Source organism: Camelina sativa, chromosome 7 (genome assembly GCF_030686135.1).
Source record: "Camelina sativa cultivar CO46 ecotype springtype chromosome 7, ASM3068613v1".
NCBI lineage: Eukaryota > Viridiplantae > Streptophyta > Magnoliopsida > Brassicales > Brassicaceae > Camelina > Camelina sativa.
Genome location: NC_141886.1, coordinates 34,713,064 through 34,736,925, shown reverse-complemented (window position 1 = coordinate 34,736,925; position 23,862 = coordinate 34,713,064). Strand labels below are relative to the sequence as shown.

The 23,862-nt window shown below is 33.8% G+C and overlaps 3 protein-coding genes, 1 long non-coding RNA gene and 1 pseudogene across 5 annotated transcripts; 1 reads left to right on the top strand and 4 right to left on the bottom strand.

Annotated features, from left to right (window-relative positions):
- Positions 1-63: 63 nt before the first annotated feature.
- Positions 64-4,413, bottom strand: LOC147942041 (acid beta-fructofuranosidase 3, vacuolar-like). Of its 2 annotated transcripts, XM_087460178.1 has the most exons (7): positions 3,967-4,381; positions 3,546-3,554; positions 2,216-2,460; positions 1,280-1,897; positions 773-1,185; positions 582-669; positions 64-478 (listed from the first exon to the last, which is right to left on the bottom strand). In XM_087460178.1, exons 1-7 carry the CDS (start codon positions 4,322-4,324, stop codon positions 278-280), a joined length of 1,932 nt encoding a protein of 643 aa, XP_087316304.1. In that variant the 5' UTR covers positions 4,325-4,381; the 3' UTR covers positions 64-277. The 2 variants fall into 2 exon arrangements, with proteins under 2 accessions (XP_087316304.1, XP_087316305.1); XM_087460179.1 differs by lacking the exon at positions 3,546-3,554 and having other exon boundaries at positions 3,967-4,413.
- A 663-nt stretch (positions 4,414-5,076) lies between these two features.
- On the top strand, positions 5,077-12,050 carry LOC147942040 (uncharacterized). Its single transcript, XR_015562731.1, has 3 exons — positions 5,077-5,353; positions 5,577-5,823; positions 11,974-12,050. It is a non-coding gene; the product is annotated as an uncharacterized LOC147942040 (long non-coding RNA).
- Positions 6,168-11,377, bottom strand: LOC104704714 (uncharacterized; annotated as a pseudogene).
- Positions 12,051-12,815: 765 nt separating the features above from the next.
- Positions 12,816-15,411, bottom strand: LOC104701383 (replication protein A 70 kDa DNA-binding subunit E-like). The gene is made up of 10 exons (XM_087458774.1): positions 15,265-15,411; positions 14,902-15,169; positions 14,728-14,824; positions 14,518-14,642; positions 14,349-14,433; positions 14,134-14,263; positions 13,841-14,033; positions 13,599-13,723; positions 13,304-13,516; positions 12,816-13,204 (listed from the first exon to the last, which is right to left on the bottom strand). Exons 1-8 carry the CDS (start codon positions 15,409-15,411, stop codon positions 13,713-13,715), a joined length of 1,056 nt encoding a protein of 351 aa, XP_087314900.1. The 3' UTR covers positions 12,816-13,204; positions 13,304-13,516; positions 13,599-13,712.
- Positions 15,412-19,145: 3,734 nt separating this feature from the next.
- LOC147942039 (acid beta-fructofuranosidase 3, vacuolar-like) lies at positions 19,146-23,314 on the bottom strand. The gene is made up of 6 exons (XM_087456351.1): positions 22,744-23,314; positions 21,277-21,522; positions 20,469-21,087; positions 19,967-20,376; positions 19,713-19,800; positions 19,146-19,604 (listed from the first exon to the last, which is right to left on the bottom strand). Exons 3-6 carry the CDS (start codon positions 20,811-20,813, stop codon positions 19,404-19,406), a joined length of 1,044 nt encoding a protein of 347 aa, XP_087312477.1. The 5' UTR covers positions 20,814-21,087; positions 21,277-21,522; positions 22,744-23,314; the 3' UTR covers positions 19,146-19,403.
- Between the last annotated feature and the right edge of the window lie 548 nt (positions 23,315-23,862).

Here is a 23,862-nt window from a genome sequence, read left to right as displayed (position 1 = left end):
TGTTTTGGTTTGTGAACTGTTTCATTTTTTCTTCTCTGTACTCTTATAAGGCAACAATCGAAGGACTAAAAGTAGAAGAAGTAATATTGAGATCGTCTGCAGGTGGAGTAGATTTCTTTTTTCTTCTCTTCACTCACGTGATGAATCAATCACAAAGATCAAATCAGACCTTTAAATTAAAACTACCAAAAGACTAAAAACTAAAAAAATAAAGAGAAAAAATTCCATTATTATTTGAAAAAAAAAAAAAAAATCAGGTGTGTCAGAAGAAGGAACATCAAAGATCGTCTGCGAAGTAAGGATGTAGAAAAGCACTGTTCATTTGCCAGACCGTAAACGACGCCGTAACGGACGCATCAATAGCGTTATTGAACAAGAAGAGTTTTGTAGCTCCATAGATGGCTTTTGTCGGATATGCTCTTGAGGTAATACATGTTCTTCCACCTTGTCCGAATCCTTCTATCATCGAATGATCCACCTAATTAATTAAAAAAAATTGAAAAATTAATAACTACACATCTAAATTGAATTCTTGTTTTATTGTAATGGAAGCTATTATATGGAAACTAAAAAAAAATTACCAAGATTCTCATGGTCAATTTCTCTCCTTTTAGGACCGGTACTAAACTCCCATAGATCGATGTCACTACATCGTTTGCCATGGTCGACCTATCAAAAGAGATTTTGATTAGCTAACCACTAACCAATATTCTCTCATAACCCATCATTATCCAAACTAATATTTAGAATATGCAATTTATGGATTGATTACCTTAAGTTGTCAGTGCAGAAGAATGTCTTGAGTTTTGAATCTTTTCCCTTAGTCACGTAAAAGTAAACCGGTGTGTGTTCCGACAAGCTTTGGTCAGCGAGAACAGAGAATCCGAAAGGTCCTAAAGCCCCACGCACGGTGGAGCCTCCATTGGCTTCGCAGCTAAAGTCCTCGTCGTAGCCCACCGCGGAGTTGTCTCCAAGGTTTATTTCGAGATCATCCTTCTTGATCACGAACTCAGCCTCTATATCTAGCTGAGAGGCAGAGCCCACATCAACCGGGACCACCGTCCCTGGTCCAACCGTCATGTTGAAACTCTTGCTACTCAGTCTCAGTGATTCAATTTCCTCAACTGGCCATAGGATTAGGTTCTTCCCTGTCTTCGTGTCCAAAACAACAGTTCTTGGAATGGTCTGATCATGGTTTAAGAAAATATAATCAGCCCTAACTTGGGTTATAAGTATTAAAAACCTAACTTACGCAGTACGTTACACCAAGAAAGCATACCTGAACAGAAGCCCAACCCTTCTGTTGATCAGCATCTATAGTGTCAGATTCAATGGTGAAACCCCATAAGACTCTGCGTCCCTTATTTTGATCGTAAAACGTCTTTGATGCATAAAATGTCCCGTAATCGTATCTCAAAGCGGTACTAATTCCGACATCGATAGAAGGATTATCAGGGATCCATGTAGCGTTTGAATCAAAATACGTTCCAATGGCATAAAGGTCCATTCTAGTATCGTCCATGCTAGCCTTCACGACATGCTTCACGTCTGGTCCCTTGACTGAAGTGTCAAGCCCAATGACTTCAGTCTTCGACACCGGGTAAAAATCAACGCACTCCCACTCTCCGGTGTTGGAGACTTGGTGCAGCAAGGTATCAAGTAGCTCGTAGGTTTTGAAATCTGTAGTGTCGTAAAGAAGAGACACTCCAGTTCTATTGATTTTGGAGCCGATGGCGATCCGCCATTTTCCGGATGATGTCTTCCATGCCGTTGTCGGGTCACGGAAGTCCTTTGCGCCAATACCTGGAGGAGGTAACAGAATCGGGTTGCCGGAGAACTTGACCCATTTCAACAAAAGGGGGTCGCTAGGGTCCTCGGGATAAGCAAGGTTTTGAACCTTAAATAATCATATTATTATATTAGTGATTGATTGGTCCGACCAATTTTATATTGAAATGATTTTTTTAGAAAACAATACAAAAGTATATAGCCATATTATTTTAAAAGGAAAATAAATAAAGTAGTGCAACCAATTATGGTGTCTTTTTAATTAGTGCAACCAGATACGAATGTGAAAAGAAGAGTACGTACGAACTACATGGTTTGTAAAAGAGTTGTTTATTTTTGTAAATTATTCACATTTCTAATATCATATCCTGAAACAAATATCTGGTTGGTAAAAAAAAAAAAACCACTGCTTCTGAAAAATCAATACCTGTACAAATTCGCCCGTGATACCGGTGTAGAGCATGACAATGGAGCCATCGTCAAGGAAAGTGGCTGAACCGGTTATAACGCCGTTAACGTCGTACCATTGGTCAGGAACCATGGCTATTGGGAGGTAAAGCCAGTGAATAAGGTCCTTTGACACGGCGTGACCCCAAACAATGTTACCCCATACGGTTCCATATGGGTTGTGTTGGTAGAAGAAATGGTACCATCCCTTATAGAACAACGGACCTGGCACATGTTTAACATTTCATTTTCGGGTTACAATAAAATTTGTGTAAACGTAACATAATGACTTTATAGACACCAGGGCCAAAATATATTATTTGTTAGTTGTTATCCCGGGGAAAAAATTAAAGTAAAAATATCTATTTAAAGTCTAAATTTTACATAAGAAAAGGGTATAAAAGCATAGCCATGTGTTATTTAAAGTCTAAATTTTACATAAGAAAAGGGTATAAAATCATCTTTCTTTTTTTTTTTTGAACAAACTACTACTCCTAAGTCCTAATCATCTAAGATGTATGTTTTCCCACTAATTTTGAAATTTCATGCACTTTTATATTGACAATGAGTACACACATCAGCAATACCAGGCGGCAGGCGTGTAGCCCCACCATAAAACATATGAATATTCATGCTTTAGGCCACAAATTATATATAATATAGATATACATATAGTACATATATATATTATACATATATTTAAAGGCAGTTTTGTTGTGAATTTTTTATTTTTACTTTAGTTTTCACCTTTCTTCCTAATATTAATATTTATAATTTGTTCTGTTTTTAATGAGTATTGTTTTTTTATATGCTTAACTCTATAGAATAACGTTATGTATATTCGAATTTTTGGATCGAATTGAGACCACAAACAAATGGAAACAAATATATCGTTACCCAATCTATATATCACAAATAGAGTGTCATACACAAATGGGCAACATGGCAAGCAATGAGTGTCTTATTTACAATTGGGTTAAAAACAAAAAGCTTTTTAGGTGTAAATTGATAATTGCCTATTGTGGTCCGCAAAAGACGATTCACGTTGTCATATATCTTCCAATAATTTAGCCTGGAGATATATATGATATTGACTAGACGATTTTTCATATAATTAAGTAATAAGTTTCTGATAAAGTTGATGGTGGAAAATTCTACTTCTAGTGGTTAAGATTTTGATTTTTTTTTTTTTTTGAGTATCTATATCATAGCCTAAGTTTATATGATATTGACTAGACGTTTAGAGTTTGATTTTTAGAAAGAACTATAAGTAATGAAAAATATTTAAGAGAGTAGAATCAGGAGCTTACCATTAGGATCTGTAAACGAAGAAGCCAGAAATTAGCCATTGATAGACGCCAGAGTAAAAAAAACGCCAAAACAAAAAGGGAAAGAAGAATTTATCAATGAAAATTTCAAGTCTTATATATAACATAACTTAAAATAAATATTCAAAAATTATGATGTTAGTGTAAAATTTTAGAATATCGTACTGTGTATGGCTCTTGCGTCACAATTAATATATAATAGTTTTTTTTTTTTGATCAAACATATATAATAGTAATGTAATATAAATTTATAGGTAAAAAGGAACTTGAATATTCTTTAAATTTGTATGGGAAAAAAAAGAAAATGAAACACATTTTAGCTACATTTATATAAGAAAATCAATAATGATTAGTTAATAAACTATTTCATAGCTAATAAAATGGTTATCTTTTTTGTTCATACCGTTCATCCAATGTTTCTCAGGCTGGAAATGAAACACCGTGTGTTGCCACGACAACATAGTATCATTCCACGGGAACGTTTCCCTTTTCCGACCAGAAACTCTCCAAAACCGTTCGTTGTCCTTCTCCGATACACCGGCCAAACTAGCACGTGACTCCGTCGCTGTTTCATCATTGGAACCTTCGTGTGTGTCGGTGAGAGCAACGTACAAAGCTATCAAGATCAAACTGGAAAAGACAGCGATAAGTACTTTGATGGGTCTTCTCCGGCTGGTCTCGGGGATCGGGTTGGATCTTGATTTGGATAGTGGATCTTGTGGGTAGGTTACGGGCAAGAGGAGAGCTTCGGAGCTAGCCATTTCTTCTTGTTTGTTTTGGTGTCTTTAGTTTAGATGGTTGTAATAGAAAATGGCATGTCTATATAAGACACTCAACTAAAATAAATCATAAACATAAAAGTAAAGTTTGATTTTTTATATACATAAAAAGAATAAAAAATTAGAAAGCATTAATTGAAAATCAACCAATAAACAGAAAATATTTTTTTTTCATATTTCTTGCCTTTCTAATCTATTCATATAAAACTAGAAACAGACCCGCGCTACAGCGCGGAGGAATATTCGTTAATATATTATATAATTGTATACATTAAAATTGGATCAAATTGATATAAAATTCGTATAAAATAATATTACGGAAAATCAAATATTTGTGGATTGAATTTAAAACAACATAAATTATATATATATATATCTGTATACATTGAAATATAATTATTTGATATAAGATTCTTATAAAATAATATTTCGGTTCAATCATATATTTGTGGATTGAATTTCGAGAACAGAATAGATAGTTCAATTTGTTCATTTAAGTTGTAGGAATCAGCATGTAAATAATTACAATTATGGATATTACTGGCTGTAAAACATATAAACAATATGGTTTAGTAAAAACCAATTATAAGTTAATTTAAGATCCTAGTTTGAGGTATATTGAACTAATAATACTCAAATAGGATATTAAAGAAGTGTGTATATTTTCGGGCTAAAATGGGCCCCAAAGGTTACTTAATTTTTTTTATTAAAGGCCCACGTTTAATTATTTCGATGATCGAAGGGTCATATTTTTATTTCATCTTCGAAACAACATCTCTACGAAATTTTCTTCCTTCAATTGTATTCATCACCGTTCAAGAAACCGTGAATCTGTTCCCATACCCAGTTGAATACTATCTCTGATCCAAAAATTACAAAACCCCCAATTTTGCAGTTTTCCGATGATGGAAGCAAAACATATCTATCTCAAATAGATTCATTGAAAATGGATCCGACCATAGTTTTCGGATGATACGACGTACGACCTACTTGCCAAGAATCTTATATCGGGTAAGCTGTTTATGATTCTGTCAATAATCCCTTGATAAGACAATTAGACTTCTAAAGTTTATCGAGATTGAAATAAGAATATTGTCTTTAAAATCAATAACTGTTGCTCTATTTTAACTTTGTTTGAAGTAATTTCCAATTTTAGGCAGATGTCATCAAAATTTAATCAGTGGGTATCATGATAAGCGAATATTGATCTGTATTATTCTTTACTATTTTACAGGTTTATGATTTTAAGCATCCGATTGTTAAAAGAAGATCATAAAATGGAGAAGAATACATCTAAAAGAAGACGTAATTATATATGTAAGGTTAAAATTCGTCTTCGTCAATTTTTTCCTCAACTCCGATTAACTTTTGAACTAACAATTTTGTTCTGTGTTGAATATATGAGCGCCTTTGACATTGATCCGAAGGAGCCATTTACAAATCTTAGAAGCAGCAAAATTGCTTGAGGAGACAACATAATGGTTAGTATTCTCGTAAACCCTTTACGAATTATATTGTTGTGGAAGATAATTTTGATAGGTTTATATTTTTATAAATCCAAATAATTGATGTGTCTTTGAACTTTTATAAATTTAGTAATCATGGTAGATAAATGAAAATACTAAAAATTGAAAATGTAGATAAGCAACAAACTGAAAGAAATATTTTATAAAATCTTCAAACATTTTCAGAAATCATTCTTTTGATATAGGAAAATTAGCAGAGTTATCATTTATTCTCACAAAATGTCCGTCCAAAATCAAAGAAACGAAGATATAGGAAAATGAAATCTCCTTTTGATATAGTACTTATTGAGAATCGTCTCCTAAATAGCTGTCAACTGCAACCAAAAAATAATACAGTCATCAATGTATACGAAAATGGGCTACCAAAAAATAGGAAATTTACAATCTATTTGCAGTGAAAACTACCTTCAGTTTGATAGATTTTGAAAAACCTCTTTGAACACGACATTCGTAGTTTGCCTCTGCATTAACCCTTCCTTGTCAACTATCAAAACTTTCAACCCTTTCTTAGACGTGACTCTCGACAAAGCGACGTACAACTGCCCATGCGAGAAGACTGGTCGTGGGAGAAAAAGACCAACTTCCTTCAGTGATTGACCCTGACTTTTATTGATTGTCATCGCAAAAGCAAGGGCAATAGGAAACTGCCTCCGACGCATCTTGAATGGTAGTTTTGTGTCTGATGGTTTAATGAAAATTTGAGGAATTAACACCAAATCACCAGCCCTGTCTCCTGTTATAACCGTAGCTTCTAACACGTGATCAGCCATTTGAGTTATCTGAAGCCTTGTTCCATTACATAAACCACCTTTAGGGTCTAAATTCCTCAACAACATAACTGGAGCACCAATCTTTAGTCGTAAATTGTGCACCGGTAATCCAGAGATCTTAATGGAGTTTAAAAAATCCGGTGTGAAAATGGGGTTATCTGCTGACTCTAAATCCGTAGGATCAATACTGTCACTACTTAGATAAATTTTTTCTTCACCTACGCATTTTTTTGAATTCTTAATTATGAATATGATCTCATCTTAATATTCAATATACCAAAAAATATAATGAATATTATTAAAAGAAACATCAAATATATATAAGCTTAAAAGAATAACGTACCTGCTAACTTGTCAAGCATGCTTTGATTTATTGTGTTGACATCCTCGTTGGTGGGTGCTAAAATTGCTCTCTCTTGGAAAAAACTCAGGATCTTTCTTCTCTTGCAACAAATTCACATCCCCATATATTTCCCTACTGATCGCTTTGATTGGATCATCAACATTTGTAATCAAAAACTCTGTAGGAATGTCTATAACAGCTTCTCCATCATTAGGTTCCGATAATTTTCCATCGCCCACGTCTAGGATCCATTTAGAAAACTCTGCAATCTCTTTAGCTTCATCAACAGTTATATTGTTTCTAAGTAGACGCATGTTCTTCGTTAGCTTGAGTAACTTGCAATGTTCCCATAAGTAAGATGCATTCAGTGCCGACAAAACAATTTCAGCCCTCCCTGCTCCATTAATCACTGGCAGTATTTGTCTAAAATCTCCTCCGAAAACAACAACTTTACCACCAAAACACTTATTTTCAAACTTCCCAACACAGTCATTTAAGCTGCGGTCTAAATTCTCAAAACAATACTTAGACATCATTGGAGCTTCATCCCATATGATTAAAGAAGCCTCCTCCATTAATTTAGCTACATCAGAGTTAGGTGTCATAGTACATGATGTATTATCATCAGGGGTTATAGGAATGCCGAACCTTGAATGAGCAGTCCTACCTCCAGGAAGCAAAAGAGAAGCAATACCGCTAGAAGCTGTATTAAGCACTATCATCCCCCCGATATCTAATTGCAGCCGACAAAGTTTTCCATAAAAATGTTTTGCCTGTACCACCAAAACCATAGATAAAAAATACTCCGCCTTTGTCATTAACTACGGCATCCAATATCTCATCATATATTTTTTTTTGCTCAGCAGTTAGCATCTGAACCCATTTATCATGTTTTTCTTTCTGCTCCTCACGATTGTACTTCATTTCTTCAACAATCAAATTGTTTGAATTATCAAAACTTTCTCTTGCTGGCTTAGGCATATTCTCAATGTTGAAAAGTGAACCACCATTCATCAACATTAACTTCTCTATTTCAATCAAAGCATAATTCCTCTTATCAGCATCGCTCAAGTTCAAATCTGCAAAATTGAAATAACATAAATTAAGATCAATGATAGTAAAAACAATGGATGGTAATGATATTAATTGTTAGTTTCATAGCCCGAACCAAAAATTACCTGGATTGCTATATTCTTTCCTTTTATTGGTTTCAATATCTTCTGAAGATGAATCCATGTCTTCTCCCATACATGTTCTGGTCGTGATAAAGAGTCTGACAAAATCATATTTGCAAAAAGATTACGTAGTTGGGGTGCAAAACACCAGTGCGTAGCATCCAACATGCTGTCAATATAGATCTGATCATCATCTAGGATACCCCGAGCAAAACATGCATCCTTATACGTCTTGTAAACAACACCTCTGTAGGTCTTAATGTCTTCAAAAGATTTTGGACCTCGTACAATATTTAGAAGGATTCTCATAAAATACTCTGCTTCCAAACGGCGTGGCACATAATTAATCCTGCCCAGCGAAAACCCTCGTTTCCTCTCTTTCCATTGTTTCTGTTTTCCCCTGCCATGTAAAATGTGCAGAATCTCCGAATACAGATACTTATTAGCATCAGGATTAACCTGATTCAAATAGAACCAAGCCGTCAACTGAGAGTCTTCGTTCACTGATTTCTCGAGAACTTCTTCTATGTCATCATCCTTTTTGAAGTAGCATGGTTTTTTTCCTTCTATATGAAACGATAGTTTCTGCACAGGGGTTGTTCTAAACTGTATCGGGAATTTATAGATTCTCCAAATAGCTTCCGCGGCAGATACATACCTAGACAAAACATTAGTTATATTTTAAACCCAGTGCATTCAACGAATTTATAAGTATCAAGATGTAAACCTTTGAAAATGTGGCATGCTTTTAATTTAACTTACCGACAGTCAAAGTAATCTTTTATTTCGTTCTTCTTTATCTGATTCTGTGTGGAGTTACGTCCGTTGGCAGTAGTATTAGCTTCACTCTTGTCAACTGGCTCCACAACAAACAGCTACACGGTCTGGTCCTTTGTTAATGTACTTAAACAAATATTTAATGGACCCTGTCTGATTGCACCATTCCACGTTAATGTGTGCTCGATATCGTAAACATAACTTCTCATTGTAAGGAACAACATATCTGTTGTCACAGTTGAAACCACCTTTCTCAATATACCTATCTCTTGTCTTTCTCCTCCGATATATAGGATAACCGTCGTTTCCAACTCTAGTAAACTCTGCATGTGACTTGGGATACATCTTAGAACACTTGCCATCAACCATACATGGCGAGTTCTTATTAGCGGCTCCACAAGGACCATGAATCATAGACTCTTTTATGATTTCATATAGTTCCAGTTTTTCTTCTTTGTCTGGAATCTCAGCACAAATAATATTATTGATTTCGTCAGAGGTTGGTAACTTGCTCTTTTTATCCATGAATAGTAGTATATGAGCATGAGGAAGACCTCTTTTCTGAAATTCAACGGTATACATAGCTACAAAAGAAAAAAAAAAATATTACTTTCATTTTAGATTGATTGTTAGTTCTAGAGCACACAATAGAAATATTACCTGCTACTGTTTTCCCTAGTAGTTGTTTCTCAGTCAATCAAACATTAAGGAATCTAGCTTGATTTTGAAGATGCGAGAAATAATGTCAGGCCTATCATTCGCATTGAGACCTTTTTTCTTCACGTACCTTGTTATCTCGGGCCACTTAGGATTGCATGTAAATGTTATGAATAGGTCAGGGAAACCGTAGTGTTTGCATATCGCCATTGCATCATAATAACTTTGAACCATATACCGTGGTCCACCAGTGAATGAAGCTGGTATTGAGATGGGATTGCCTTGTTCCCCCATTTTGTTTCCCCCCTGATTCTTTAGCTTCCTTAATAGAGTTGTAATTCTCACACCTTAGCTTGGACTGATTCAGCTTTATATATTTCAAACGGTTAGACTCTATTGCCGTAAAGGCATCTACAACATACTGCTGAAACAACCTTCTAGATAGTAAAAGCGAATTAGACTCCACTTCTCTCTCTTGAATACGAAATGCAAACCATTGTCTCATGCTAATGCACTTGTTCTTTTTTGTTTTTGTTTTGCCTCTGTATCCTTTCTCTATCCCGGGTCTATATCCATCTTCCCCAAAAACATGAACCAATGGATACTGTAATGCCAAATACGCAGGATGAATTTCACTAATTCTTTGAAGCTTTCCAGTAGTTTTTTCCTCAACAATGATATCACGTTCTGGCATTTCTTTTACAAAGTCACCAGGAATTAGAGCAGCTATCTCTGGAACTGTAGGATTAGTGTAATTCCTACCATCAAGGCCAACACGATCACTTACTATCCTCAAATGGAAAGTTTCTTTTGCATTAGAAGCAAACCTATCCCTAGCTGCCCTGAAGTGAGATACATAAGGATTGACTTCATCAAACATCTTAATGAGAGGTTCTATGATTTCCCTTTTCAAATTTTGTTTCCCTGCCTTTGTGTTACTGCTTTTACATTTACTGCAATGAAAACAAACCAAATAAATACATACTGATTTGAATTTATATTTTGGTCGCATTAACGGTCAAAATACGAATAAATATTGCCACAATATTACGTATATGTACCTCAAAAACTGTTTCCCTGTTCGAAACCTCATTTTCGGTATCCACAATGTATAATTGTGAGAACTTTGCATAATCTTTATCTCTTGGTTTCATACTACCAATGAGATGATAATTAGATCCTTGTAGTTGAAACATATTTGGTCCGTTACCTTTGTGAACTGTGTTATCAACTTTTCCTCCGAGGGAAGTCATAGCAAAAACCATGCAATAACCTCGTAGATTGTTTTGAAAATGCTTGCTTAGACGGTCCTTACCTGTAAGCATTTTTTTCAAAAAATCTGGAGATTGTTTGAATAGTGGGAGTTGGACAGTTCCTTGTAGACAACAAAGAGAGAACATTGGATTTCTTGAATTTCTTCTCTTGTTGAGCCTCTCATCATACCACATCATTGCACCACAATATTGGCACTTAAATTCTGGATCACCATGATCTAAATAACCTAGTGTTGGTAAAATAAACACATTGTTATACGAATATACCAGAAACTTCCCTAACATAAATTACGTTGCATAATTACCCGAGTCATTGTCGTTTTGTGCTTTATTTCTCCCTTTCTCTTTAGATCGAGACGTTTTTTTCAATGGTTTTGGTATATCATCAATGTCTTCCGTTTCTGGCTCATTTGATAGATAACCACTTGCCATGTCTTCGTCACTGCTCGTTAAATGATATGTTTGGTCTATCTCGAAATGACAGTCATCTGCTTCACCAAATATTAGAGTCATTAACAATCCCTATACCTATTAAAATAAACTATGAGGAGAATAAAAGTAATTATACCATCAGATGAATCTGGCCAGTACGCCTCATTGAATTCAGCTTCCAAATTCCTTGGTAGAGTAGTAACAAATTTGTTTTGTCTTTGTAAATCAATGGTGGAGGAACGGTTAATCATATATGCTGAATGATCATCTTCATCTAAAACATTAGACACTATGAAAATATAAAAGTTACTATTAATTTGGATGACGATTTAAATCTACAATTGTCCATTTTTCTGAAATATGCAGATATAGACAAATAGTTCTCACCATTTTCTTTATCTGCTGAAGTTCCCAACTGATTATTAGTATAAGTATTACTCCTATAAGATCTTAGTTTGTTTCTGGCTCTTTCAAAGACACATGTGGTCGATGGAGTTGATGTAGATGGATTGTTTGTAGTACTTGTAGTAGATCCATTTAACACAACGTTTGATCCTGTAAAAACACATACCAAGTAGCTCTAAATATTGTAGAAAACTTGTATCACCATAGGGATATTATTCCCTATATTTTTAAAAGTATAATTCTGAGGGATTTTTTGAAAATTATCTTACCAGATTGTGGAACAGAAGAATTAGAGGAAGGTGCGGGTCGGTTTGGTGGTGATGTGAATATGTCACGACTTCTAGCTGGTAAGTTTGTAATATCTCCAAACACTCTTGTAAAAACTGATTTTATCGGGATAGTAGAATTGCACTGAATCGGATTTTCTTGAGTAAGGACGCTAGATTGTCTCTCATTTTCTTGAGTATAATTTTGTTGAGTCGAATTGCACTGAGTAGCATTTCCTTGATGCAATTGTCTGGTTCTCTTTGGGGTTGTTAAACTACAGTCACCTAGACTTGTGCCTATGCTGCGTTTTTTCATATCTCAAGAAGTAATTCTGACACACTTTCGATTTGAGAATGGTTTTTATTTTCTACTTGTCGAATATGGGATTAAGTAATTACAGTGATATGAAGAATCATTGTTTTAATTGATAAGATTTGATTAGTACAATAATTGAATGGTTATTATATTGTAAATTTCTTTATATTAATAGTAATAAATGATATTCTTCTGATTTGGGAAGTAATATAATTCTCATGGAACAATTTTTAGGTCAAATCAAGATGAATATACAACAAAGGATAGCTGGTCTCATAGGTGACGATAATATGGCGTTTCTCACTCAATTAAGGTAAGCTATTATTCAGCTTTATTTTACTGTTTCATTATAGGGATGGAATCTGTTGAAGACAATAAAATTTAGCTGATGATAGTTTTGATAAAATGACTTAAAAATTAGGAAACATGCTTATATTTTTTAAACCTACAATTTACATGATCGTAATATATTTAGTTTATTGTTTCAGAACATGTGTTTTGATTTTAGTTTAATTAGTCCACCAAAAATTAAAAACAATCACAAATCACTAAGTCATTTTATTATAAAACCTCCAAATAAACTTTGAAATGGTTCACAGCTAGATATTGTAAAACAGAAACAATGCTTAGACATCTAAGCTTATTTGACCAAAAATTGAAACATCCAAAAAAAAAAGCATGACTTAGTGACTTGTCCTATGCCAAACTCTTCACCACCAAACCTTAACCATCAGCTCTTCCGTCTTCATCATTGTGACCATCCATTAATAGAGGAATTACACCCAAACATGCCTTCTTAGAAGATGATGAATTATTAGAAGAAACATCAGCATCATCATCCTTTCTCTTAGATGATGGAGTAGTGGAAGGAGTTGTTTGTCCTTCATCAGCAACACTACTGTTTGACACCATTCCAATTTCCTGTAATATAATCATAGATTAATAATATATTCAGTAATATACATTTCTAAATTATTAGAAAATGTAAATGTATATAATTCATTCATTTAGAGAGTATACCTCATTTGCACTCACAAGAGTAGCTAAATCATCATCACCCATTGAATGTTCAATAGTCTCATCTTTCTCAACTTCTAGACCAACAAAGGCATGACAAACCTTGTATGTATCACTTGCATATCTGATATTATCCTTTCCAACTTCCACAACAAATTGGAAAGTTTTTCCGACCAGATTACTTATCTCTTGAGGGATGTTTGTCGGATCTTGTATCTAAAGTACAAAACACATGGTCAATATATGAAACCTTATTAATTTTCATTATAAGGATTCTAAATCAACCATTTAAAATTACCTCATCGAAATGACCATCCAAAAGCTGCAGAGAGGGACTGTTGTATGAGACAGTTTGCATCATTCTCAAACAACAAACATTTGGCCTTTGCAGTTGTATCCATCACACACAAAGTCACTTTGTACCTATAATACATATATTTTCAAAATTATATTAATATATAAATATATATATATATATGATCTAATATATATTTTACTTTTTTCTGAATTTAAAAGAATTAAACTACCCAGTTAAAGTACCTTGGTTCAACTTTGTGTGGTTTTCGTTACACTTAGAACACGAAAACAATGTCTTTTTGTTCTTTTTAAGAACTTCATTCTCAACTTTAGGGACTTTGTAGCATGTTTTAGTACACTTCATACAAACGAAGTAGTACCAAGCAAATTCGGTATCAATAGCATAGACAGCACACATGATCCTAAATTTGCCCTCCTACAATAAAGGCTACTAATCAATAACATATAGCAAAAGAAGTTATCAACAAATTATAAGGTTTTACATGTGTAACAATATATCAATAATAGTATAGTACCTCTTGGTACTGCAGGAGATCGGCAATCGTAGTCATTGGAAAACTTTTAAACTGTTCAACTTTCTTTGATTTTGGGTCTTCCCTAGGACCAGATTGTTGAATTGTCAAAGTTAACCCATCATTAGGCAAGCTGTATTCAGTCAAATTATAAAATGTTTAGTTGTAACGAAAAGAAAATCTCAAAGAATAAGTTGTCGAGGAGCCAATTAACTTACTTTGAAAGGAAGTCAGCTATTGGAAACAAAGCTGGATCAATCATTAGTAAAGACATATCAAAAGCATTCGATATAGATCTTACACCTTATACAGCAAAGACTTATATTAGTATGATTTAGAAAATAATTTTTAAAATAATTTATCATATTGACAATGTATTATGGTTACCTTTGAAAGAATTAACCTTAGCAAACCGGAGGCAACATATCACCATCTGATGACGGTTGTTTTCACAGGCTGTTAGGATCTCTTCAGCAAACCTACCCCATAGGGTACATGCTAAACGTTCATCTCTATAATTGTATAATAAAATTATATATTATTATCATGAATATTTGACAATTAATTAATCATTTCAATGAGTTCAAACTATCTTACCGAGTGTCCCTGAGTTCAAACTCAAGCTTCTTCTTGACCTTGTTATCCACTTCATGGATTTTAACTTGACCAACATTGACAACTTGACCAATTACATCTAGAAGGATAACATGTGTCTGATCAGTGTGTACATTTATAAACGTAAAAATTAAAATTGCATAACAGATTACTAACCAATCAAAATGTTCTCATTCAATGCAGGATCGTTAAGAATCGTTTGGAAGTCCACCAAGTCAAGATACATGTCATCAGACAAATTAGCACATGGCACAATGGTGGAAGTGTTCAACAAAGACATACGGTAAGCATGCTTGGTGACCCTAAATTTTCCAGTTGATTTAGTCAACGAAAAATTCTCAATGATTCTCCACTGACCAGGCACGATCATTCTCTGAAACTTATGTAGTTGTTGCTTCTTCACTGTAGCATGGATCAAAGTACCCTACAGAGAAAGAAAAGGATCAGAGGTATGAACTTCTCAAGTAATTTGGAATCATACTTTTTCAAGGATTATAACAGCATTAGTATTAAGCTTACCGCCACATCAGCTAGGACCATTTCTATGGTCTCACCGGAGTAAGTGGTATACTGCTGCCAGCTATGGACGATTTTGACATGGATTCTCCAGCAAGTCTTGAAGGGCTTGATGGATGCTAGATTAGTTGTTGCAAGATTCTCTGCCATTTTGAAAGGTATTACTTTTGATTTCTTTTGATGATGATAGTAAGCGGTAGGGAAATGTGTATTTATAGGTAGAAGTTTATAATTGTTTGTTCGAGGTTTAAGTTTAGAGAATATTCTGGTAATTATTCTCATAGGCTTATACGATATGCAAATAATGGAAAAAATCTTTGGAGGTGTTGTTAGTTTAGGATAGTGTTTATGGCGATATGCAAATCGTAATATATTTATTAATCCTATGGAGAGAATGATGGAGAGAAAGATATGATACAATAATGGAGTCTGATTATTCGGGAATTCGGGAGCTGAATACATTCCTAAAGTATAAGAAAGATAAATATTCAGATGTTAAATATTGGATTAGTTTTTGGAATGTCTAACAACCGAAGAATATTTGCTGATAATTGTTTTCTGATTTGGTTTCAGCGATTCCCGCATAAGGTTGGTGAGATATCTTCTTGAGTTGTAAACGGGTAATCCATCATTATTATTCGGGTTTTTTTTTCACCTGGATCCGTTTCATTAATTTCGGGTAATTTACTCAAATTGACCCGATCCATTGGCGATTTTGTACTTCTCTTTTACTTATATAGGGATATTTCTTTCATATTTCTTGTCTTTCTAATCTATTCATACTTATTTTTAAAATTTCTAAGCTTAAGGCAATCAATACGAAAGAAATATTTTATTTTTATATAAATAAAATAAAAATTGAAAAAATGTGTATGAATCTCTTAAATGAAACATCTTAAATTTCTTTAAGCTATCAGCATAAATAAAAAAAATATGCATAACTAACACTACAAAATAAATTTTATGAAATATGTATTACAGTGATTTTGAAATATGATTACAACTACAAAAATATATGGCACATGGCATATAAGATACAATATGACTTAATTATACTAAATATATTAACATCAAAAGAAAATTTGTTTTTTTTATACTACGTAGTCTTTAATTTTAATATACACCAAAAAACAAAATAATAATAATATGTTAATTAATATTATATTTTTAAAATAAAATAGCGATTATGTAAGAAACTACTTTATGCGTAGCGTAAACTAACACCTAATATACATATAATAGTATAATAGTATAGTAAAGTGCAAACGTTTAGTACCGTTGATGGTTGACCCACCCAACTCAACGCATGAACTCTAATGAATCTCCTACTGATCTCGACCCCTAAGTTAATTTTTTTTTCTTTCTTGTATATGTCAGACATGTTTATTTGGCCTTCTCGTGTTGGCTTTACATGTTCATGGTGTTATAATATATTCTCTTAAGAGTCCATTGGTTTGAGATAGTTAACTACAAAAAAGGGTGTCTGTTGGGTCGACTATTTCTGAATTTGGTACAGTATGCTGAGTTAAAGATTCTACTCACAAAAAGTAGAAACATTCGCCTGCGGCATCACATTTTTGAAAAAAATTAAGAAGCTATAATTATTGCTAGTGCTTAGTGGTATGGGTATTACCGAATTAGTAAAATTAGAGAAATTAATACAAATAATAAAGGAAAGTAGTAGTCTAACGAAATCCTAAAATCAAGGAAACTTAAATGCCCACACATAAACTAAAATCAAGGTTATGAATACTTCTTTCCTGTTATTGTATCCTCTTTGTTTTTTTCATTAATTTTTCTTATTTTACTTCTTACCAACTTCTTTTTAGTTATTCATCTTTGTTGAATTTTATTAATTATTATATATATACTACATATTACATTTTGTATATCAGCATAACTATATTTTGTTTGTTAACATTTCTACATTATTTTGTTGTATAATATTTTGTGCTTGTTTTTGATATATTTTTTTTTAATTGTGATTTTACAAGTTTTTACTTAAAATTTTATAAACTTATTTAAAAAATGAAAACATTATATATACGGATATACCTTATATTATGTTGGTTATATATTAAACCATAATTATTGCCTATGCCATCAAAATACTTTGGCACGGCTCTAGGTTTGTGTTTCTGCGTTCAGAAAGTTCATAAATCCCCCCCCCCCCCCCCCCCCCCCACACACACATTATTTCACCTACAAAACAAATGCATTGTCTGGTACCACTCTAAAAGGTCTTTTCATTATCAGGCTCTGTTTAATGCAACTAATTTGCTTATTTCTCAGTCATAACTCCTAGGTGTCCTGCTGTCTAATCATTTTTCTAATTTAGAAGCATCACTTAGTTTCTCAAGCTTGTCTGTATGTTCAGAAATAAATGTATTTTAAGAAAAATACTATTTAAAGTTATAAAAAGATCTAAAAGAAAAATCCAAATTCCTAGTCATAGTCATAAAGTTTTTATATATTATTATAGATATTTTTTAGTGTGTATATACAGTAGAATCTTTGAATGGACCCATCAACTAAACCCAAATCCGTCGCTTTAGTGTTGTCGGTAAGAGAAATAATTTATCTTCATTACAATTGGGTTAAAGCCAGTTGACCATCCCTTGGTTCAAGTATTTTAAACGTTTCTGTTTTTTATTTTATATTTTATGGTCGTGGTGACAAGGTAAAGTGGTTGAGAACATGTGATGGTGAAGAAGGAGAAACTATTAAAAAAACATTCCCTCTCTCTCACAAAAAGTATCATTCTGGAGAAAAAATTTTGTTTCATAAAGAATGTCATTTTATATTTCTAACCCGTATTTTAATGTTAAATTTTCTTTTTTATCCTTAAACCTAAAACTATTTTCATTAAATTTAGATCATTAATCACTTATTAAATAAAGGCAAACATCTATAATTCAAACTTTTCTTAATTGTGTGAAATATGTCAAAATGACACTTTTTGTGAAACAGAGAGAGTAATAGAATAAGTGTTGTGTTTTTTTTTTAATAGGTGTAAAAAATAAGGACAGACTAACTATTCTAGTTTATATAGAAAATATCATTTCTCCTTCTTTTTTTTCTTTGGTTAGTTAGTGAGTTATTAAAAGATTTAGGTTAACTCCCTTTCTTAAAAAAGAAAAACAAACTGAAACTTATTCAGTTATTTGATATAGTACATGGGGTTCAAAACCTAGAGACATAGCGTAACTGTTTTTTTTTTTTTTTTGTTGCATGTCAACTTCAACTCAATTATTGAAAATCAGAGTTCAAAAAGAATAAACGCAAACAAAACTTTAAAACTTGAGATACTATAGATAATAGAAAAAAAAACATATCAAAATCTCAAAGACGTTGACACTTGATTATGAAGCTACGCTTGTTAAGTTTCATGGGCTTTTAAGACTTGAAGCATGGAAGACTCCTTCGCTTGGTAAGGCCCCTCTCTAGTTACGCTTTTGGCAATAGCTCTTTGTAATGATATTTGCTTATAACTTACCGACGGAAGATTGCGTACTTCGAAATCACCCATCACATGATAAATATTGCGTAGAAATCTTTTTTAATATCTATCTCACAGATTTAAGATTTTCGTCATTGCTGTTACATTTTTCTGACAGAAGTTCCACTCGAGAATATGCATATGATCATTTATCTAACCCTCTTCCAGAGCCCAACATATAGGCTCAATAGTTGGTAGAAACAAATATAACCGAAAGAATGTAGCAACTTACTTAATTCATTTGCATTGCCGTACACCTAGTAAACCGCATCCAAAGGAGATCGAGTTACAAAGGATAGAGGACGTTCTTACTTACACAGCAAGAGCACATGACAAAAATGACCCATATAAGTTTTGGGATAAGATTTTTAAAGGCTTATTCAACTGATCATTATGTCACTTCAATACTTCATATATTTTTATGTCCCAAATTGAACTAATAATCAATGAACAAACCCGATTTTTTTCTAAGAAAAGAGAAAATTATTTCCATTTCTTCACTCACAATAGGATGAATAATCACACAGATCAAATCAGTTCCATTATATAATTAACAACAGTCATAAAACTGTAGAAAAAAAAAAGGATAGAAAAATGAATCCCCTTATCATATGTAAATAATCAGGTGCGGGAAGAAGGAGCATCAAAGATCGTCGGCAGAGTAAGGATGAATAAAAGCACTGTTCATTTGCCAGACCTTAAACGACGCAGTAATGGTTGCATCAATAGCGTTATTGAACAAGAAGAGCTTTGTTGCTCCATAGATGGCTTTGGTTGGATATACTCTTGAGGTAATACATGTTCTTCCACCTTGTGCGAATCCTTCTACTATCGAATGATCCACCTAAAATATTTTTTGGAAAATTAATAACCACACGATTAAATCAATTTTACCAATATTTCTAATGATATTTTTAATTAGGTTATTGATTTTACGGATATGATATATTACCAAGATTCTCATTGTCAATTTCTCTCCTTTTAGGACCGGTACGAAGCTTCCATACACTGGTTTCACCACATCGTTTGCCATGGTCGACCTATCAAAAGAGATTTTGATTAATTAACCATAAATCTTTATTTTTAACTCATTTGCTTAAGTATTGTGACTAAATAAAAACGCAGTTGCACTTGGCAGACATTATAAAGTACTTAATTTGTATAATCGAAGAATCTATTAATTATATATAGTTATAGATTGATTACCTTGAAGTGTCAGTGCAGAAAAAAGTCTTGAGTTTTGAATCTTTTCCCTTAGTCACGTAGAAGTAAACCGGAGTGTGTTCTGACAAGCTTTGGTCAGCGAGAACCGAGAATCCAAAAGGTCCTAAAGCCCCACGCACGGTGGATCCACCGCCGTTTTGGCAGCTGAATTCCTCGTCGGCCTCCACTGAGTCTTCTCCAAAAATTATTTCGAGATCATCCTTCTTTATCTTGAATTCCGCCTCTATATCTAGCTGAGCCGCGGAACCCACGTCAATCGGAACAACCGTCCCTGGTTCAACCTTCATGTGGAATTTCTTGTTACTTAGTCTCAAAGATTTAATTTCCTCAACTGGCCATTGGACTAAGTTTTTCCCCGTCTTCGTGTCCAAGACAACAGTTCTTGGGATGCCCTGATCATAGGTTAAAAAATTTAAGTCCTAACTTGGATAGCAAGTAACTCAAAGCCCTAACTTTCATAGCACGTTGAACAAAGAAAACAGACCTGAACAGATGACCAACCCTTCTGTACATCAGCAGCTTCACTGTCAGATTCACCGATCCAACCCCATAAGATTCTCCTTTTCTTATTTTGATCGTAAAACGTCTTTGACGCGTAGAATTTCCCGTAATCGTATCTCAAACCGGTACTGATTCCAACATCAATAGAAGGATTATCCGGGACCCATGTACTGTTTGAATCATAATACGTCCCAATAGCATAATGATCAATTCTAGTATCGTCCATGCTAGCCTTCACGATATGCTTTACATCTGGTCCTTTGACTGAAGTATCGAGCCCATTGACTTTAGTCTTTGACACCGGGTAAAAATCAACGCACTCCCACATTCCGGTGTTGGGGACTTGGTGCAACAAAGTCTCATGTTTCTCGTAGGTTTTGAAATCGGTGGTGTCATAAACGAGAGATATTCCGGTTCTATTGATTTTAGAGCCGATGGTGATTCGCCATTTTCCAGACGATGTCTTCCAGGCTGTGGTCGGGTCACGGAAGTCCTTTGCACCAATCCCTGGAGGCGGTACGAGAACCGGGTTTGCCGGAGAACTTGGTCCATTTCAGTAATAGTGGGTCGCTTGGGTCCTCTGGATAAGCAAGGTTTTGAACCTAAAAAAATAATCATTAGTATTAGTAATCAATTAAATGTACATTGAAGATAATTTAAATGAAAGATTCACCAATTGTGATGTTTTTAAGTGCTACCAGTGGAATTCGAAAACAGTACAACGTTTGTTAAAGAATGATTTATTATTCAATACTTGACAAAACAAACAAAGACTTTAAAAAACTCAGTACCTGTACGAATTTGTCAGTGGAACCGGTGTAGAGCATGACAATGGAGCCATCATCTAGAAAAGTGGCTGAACCGGTCCAGACACCGTTTTGCGTCGTACCATTGGTCAGGAACCATGGCTAAAGGGAGATAAAGCCAATGGATAAGGTCCTTTGACACGGCGTGACCCCAAACAATGTCACCCCATACAGCTGCATTTGGGTTGTATTGATAGAAGAAATGGTACCATCCCTTATAGAACAATGGACCTGGACATGTTTGACATTTCATTTGTTCGGGTCAAAATAAAATTATAAAATTATAAAATATGGCTATAAAGCATAAATACCTTCACTAGTTACGAATTTGAGTAAAGCATTCAGAAAGTATAATTATGATTTATGACAATTTTTTTTTTCTTGCTAGTTTCGGTTCAAATATATCGTAAAAACATCCGTCGTCAGGTTTTTCTCTATTTCAAAAATACTGAAATAGTGTTTTAAAGTAATAGAAAAACACGTTTATACTACATAAAACACCATGATAAAGTACGACGTTTCGTAACTTCAATAAGCTGCGACTACTGTATATTTGTGACTTTTGTGAAGACGAAAAAGAAAAGTATGGCGTTTCAGTTACAATTGGGTTAATTACACAGATAGAACTATTCTGTCAACACACAATAATTGGTCAGCAATGATTTGTACAATATGCACATGACTCACGTGGTGTATACAGAACAGGCAAAAACAAAGTAAACTAATTGGCTTTAATGACTCATCTGTTCAGATTTTGTCTTTGTACTTTTCATTAAAAAAAACTTTTAGGTGTAAATTAATGATTTTCATTTGCAACACTTCCTTTTTCCATTTTATCCAAAGACATGTATGATTTGTGGTCCGTAAAGGACGTGCCGTGTTGTCATATATCTACCAATAATCTTTTATAGGTTTCAGATATATGATATATCTATCAAGTTGTGTAGCCAATCATCTTTTTATAATATGTTTTCCATATTTTAAATAAAACAACGCAAAGGGGAGAAAAAAGAGAGGAAAACTTTAGATTTTAGAAACACCAAAATAGAAAACTTCAGTGTAGGATCTAGAGCTTACCGTTAGGATCTGAAGAATCCCGAAATAAATTTGTCATCCACGACGCCATTCGGTAGGAAAAAAAATAAACAAATAAAAAACATATGAAGATTAGAAATGTTAAACTATAAAATAAAATAAAATGTATTGAAAATTTTGATGAAATTGTTGTATTTAAAGTACGTTATCCCCATTGAGTATTTACTTAAAACCTTGTTCCTTAAGTCATGGTCTCATAAATGGTTATGAAACTCAAATCTATAGAAAAGCGAAAAATAAACATTCTTAGGTAAAGATGAGACACTTTTTAAAGCTATTTTAACTATATAATATTATGATTAGTTAATCAATTATTCATAGATAATAAAATAGTCTTACGAAAAGAAATGGTCATACCGTTCATCCAATTTTTCTCAGGCTGGAAATGAAACGCCGTACGTTGCCACGACAACATAGTATTGTTCCACGGGAACGCTTCAGTCTTACCATCCCCGGATAATCTCCAAACCCCGTCGTTGCTCTTCTCCGACACGCCGGCCAAACGAGCACGTGACTCCGTGGATGTTTCATCCTTGGCGCCGTTTTGTGCGGTGGATCCGTCGTGCGTGACGATGAGAGTTACGTACAAAGCGATCAAGAGCAAACCGGAACAGACAGCTAAATGGACTTTGATGGGTCTTTTCCGACGAGTCTCCGGGATCTGGTCGGATCTTGATTCGGATAATGGATCTTGTCGGGACGTGACGGGTAAAAGAGCTTCCGTGCTCGCCATTTTTCTTGTTTGTTTTGCTTTATTTAGATTTGATGGTTGTAAAAGAAAATGGCTAGTCCAATATTTATAAATCGAAAAAAATCAACCAAAACAAATCTCAAAATAAATATATTAAAAATTATTACTATATGAGAAGTTGAGAACTAGAGAGTATAGACAGAGAGAGGGAGATCTGGATTGGGTTGGCAAATTAGAGATGTGATATTTAATTTGTATTATTATTACCAATAAGGTTCACGTTTACACACGACAAGTCAATACTTTTTTTTTAATATATAGTAATTATTATTTATTACCTAAGCTAAGTGGATTTAAGGTCAATATATTGGACCAATTTATGTTACCATCTTTCCTTGTTGCATACATGCTAATATGTGGATTTTATAGGAACACTATATTTGTTACATTTTCTCCCATCATCTAATTAATCTACAAAAATAAAAGTTCTCCCAAATGTTGCCTTTGATGTATTATTTTATCCCATCCTTCGTGCTAGTTTTTTCAGAAATTAATGTTTTGCCTACCATTAGTGGAGGAGGGGAAATATAATCACAGTTGAATAACGAATAAGTAGTTGTGAAGAACTGTTGCCCCATATTTTAGTTTTGATTGCCCACATGTATAAGACCCACGTTTTAATCAGTATCTATGATATATGGGCCAACCCAAATTTATTTGTATTTAATTTGTACCATTTCCCTACTTTCCCAAAATAAGTAGCAGTCGTTTTCAAATAAACATAA

Bases quoted from the DNA above. Each gene is read 5' to 3' on its own strand.
- LOC147942041 (XM_087460178.1), bottom strand. From the start codon at position 4,324: ATGGCTAGCTCCGAAGCTCTCCTCTTGCCCGTAACCTACCCACAAGAT. The intron at 1,186-1,279 runs GTATGCTTTCTT...AACCATGATCAG, and splicing joins AGGGTTGGGCTTCTGTTCAG to ACCATTCCAAGAACTGTTGT. The intron at 670-772 runs GTAATCAATCCA...CTCTTTTGATAG, and splicing joins TTCTGCACTGACAACTTAAG to GTCGACCATGGCAAACGATG.
- LOC104701383 (XM_087458774.1), bottom strand. From the start codon at position 15,411: ATGGCAGAGAATCTTGCAACAACTAATCTAGCATCCATCAAGCCCTTC. The intron at 14,643-14,727 runs GTAAGATAGTTT...ATACAATTATAG, and splicing joins TTTGAACTCAGGGACACTCG to AGATGAACGTTTAGCATGTA. The intron at 14,434-14,517 runs GTAACCATAATA...TTGCTGTATAAG, and splicing joins TAAGGTTAATTCTTTCAAAG to GTGTAAGATCTATATCGAAT.
- LOC147942039 (XM_087456351.1), bottom strand. From the start codon at position 20,813: ATGTGGGAGTGCGTTGATTTTTACCCGGTGTCAAAGACTAAAGTCAAT. The intron at 20,377-20,468 runs GTCTGTTTTCTT...ACCTATGATCAG, and splicing joins AGGGTTGGTCATCTGTTCAG to GGCATCCCAAGAACTGTTGT. The intron at 19,801-19,966 runs GTAATCAATCTA...CTCTTTTGATAG, and splicing joins TTCTGCACTGACACTTCAAG to GTCGACCATGGCAAACGATG.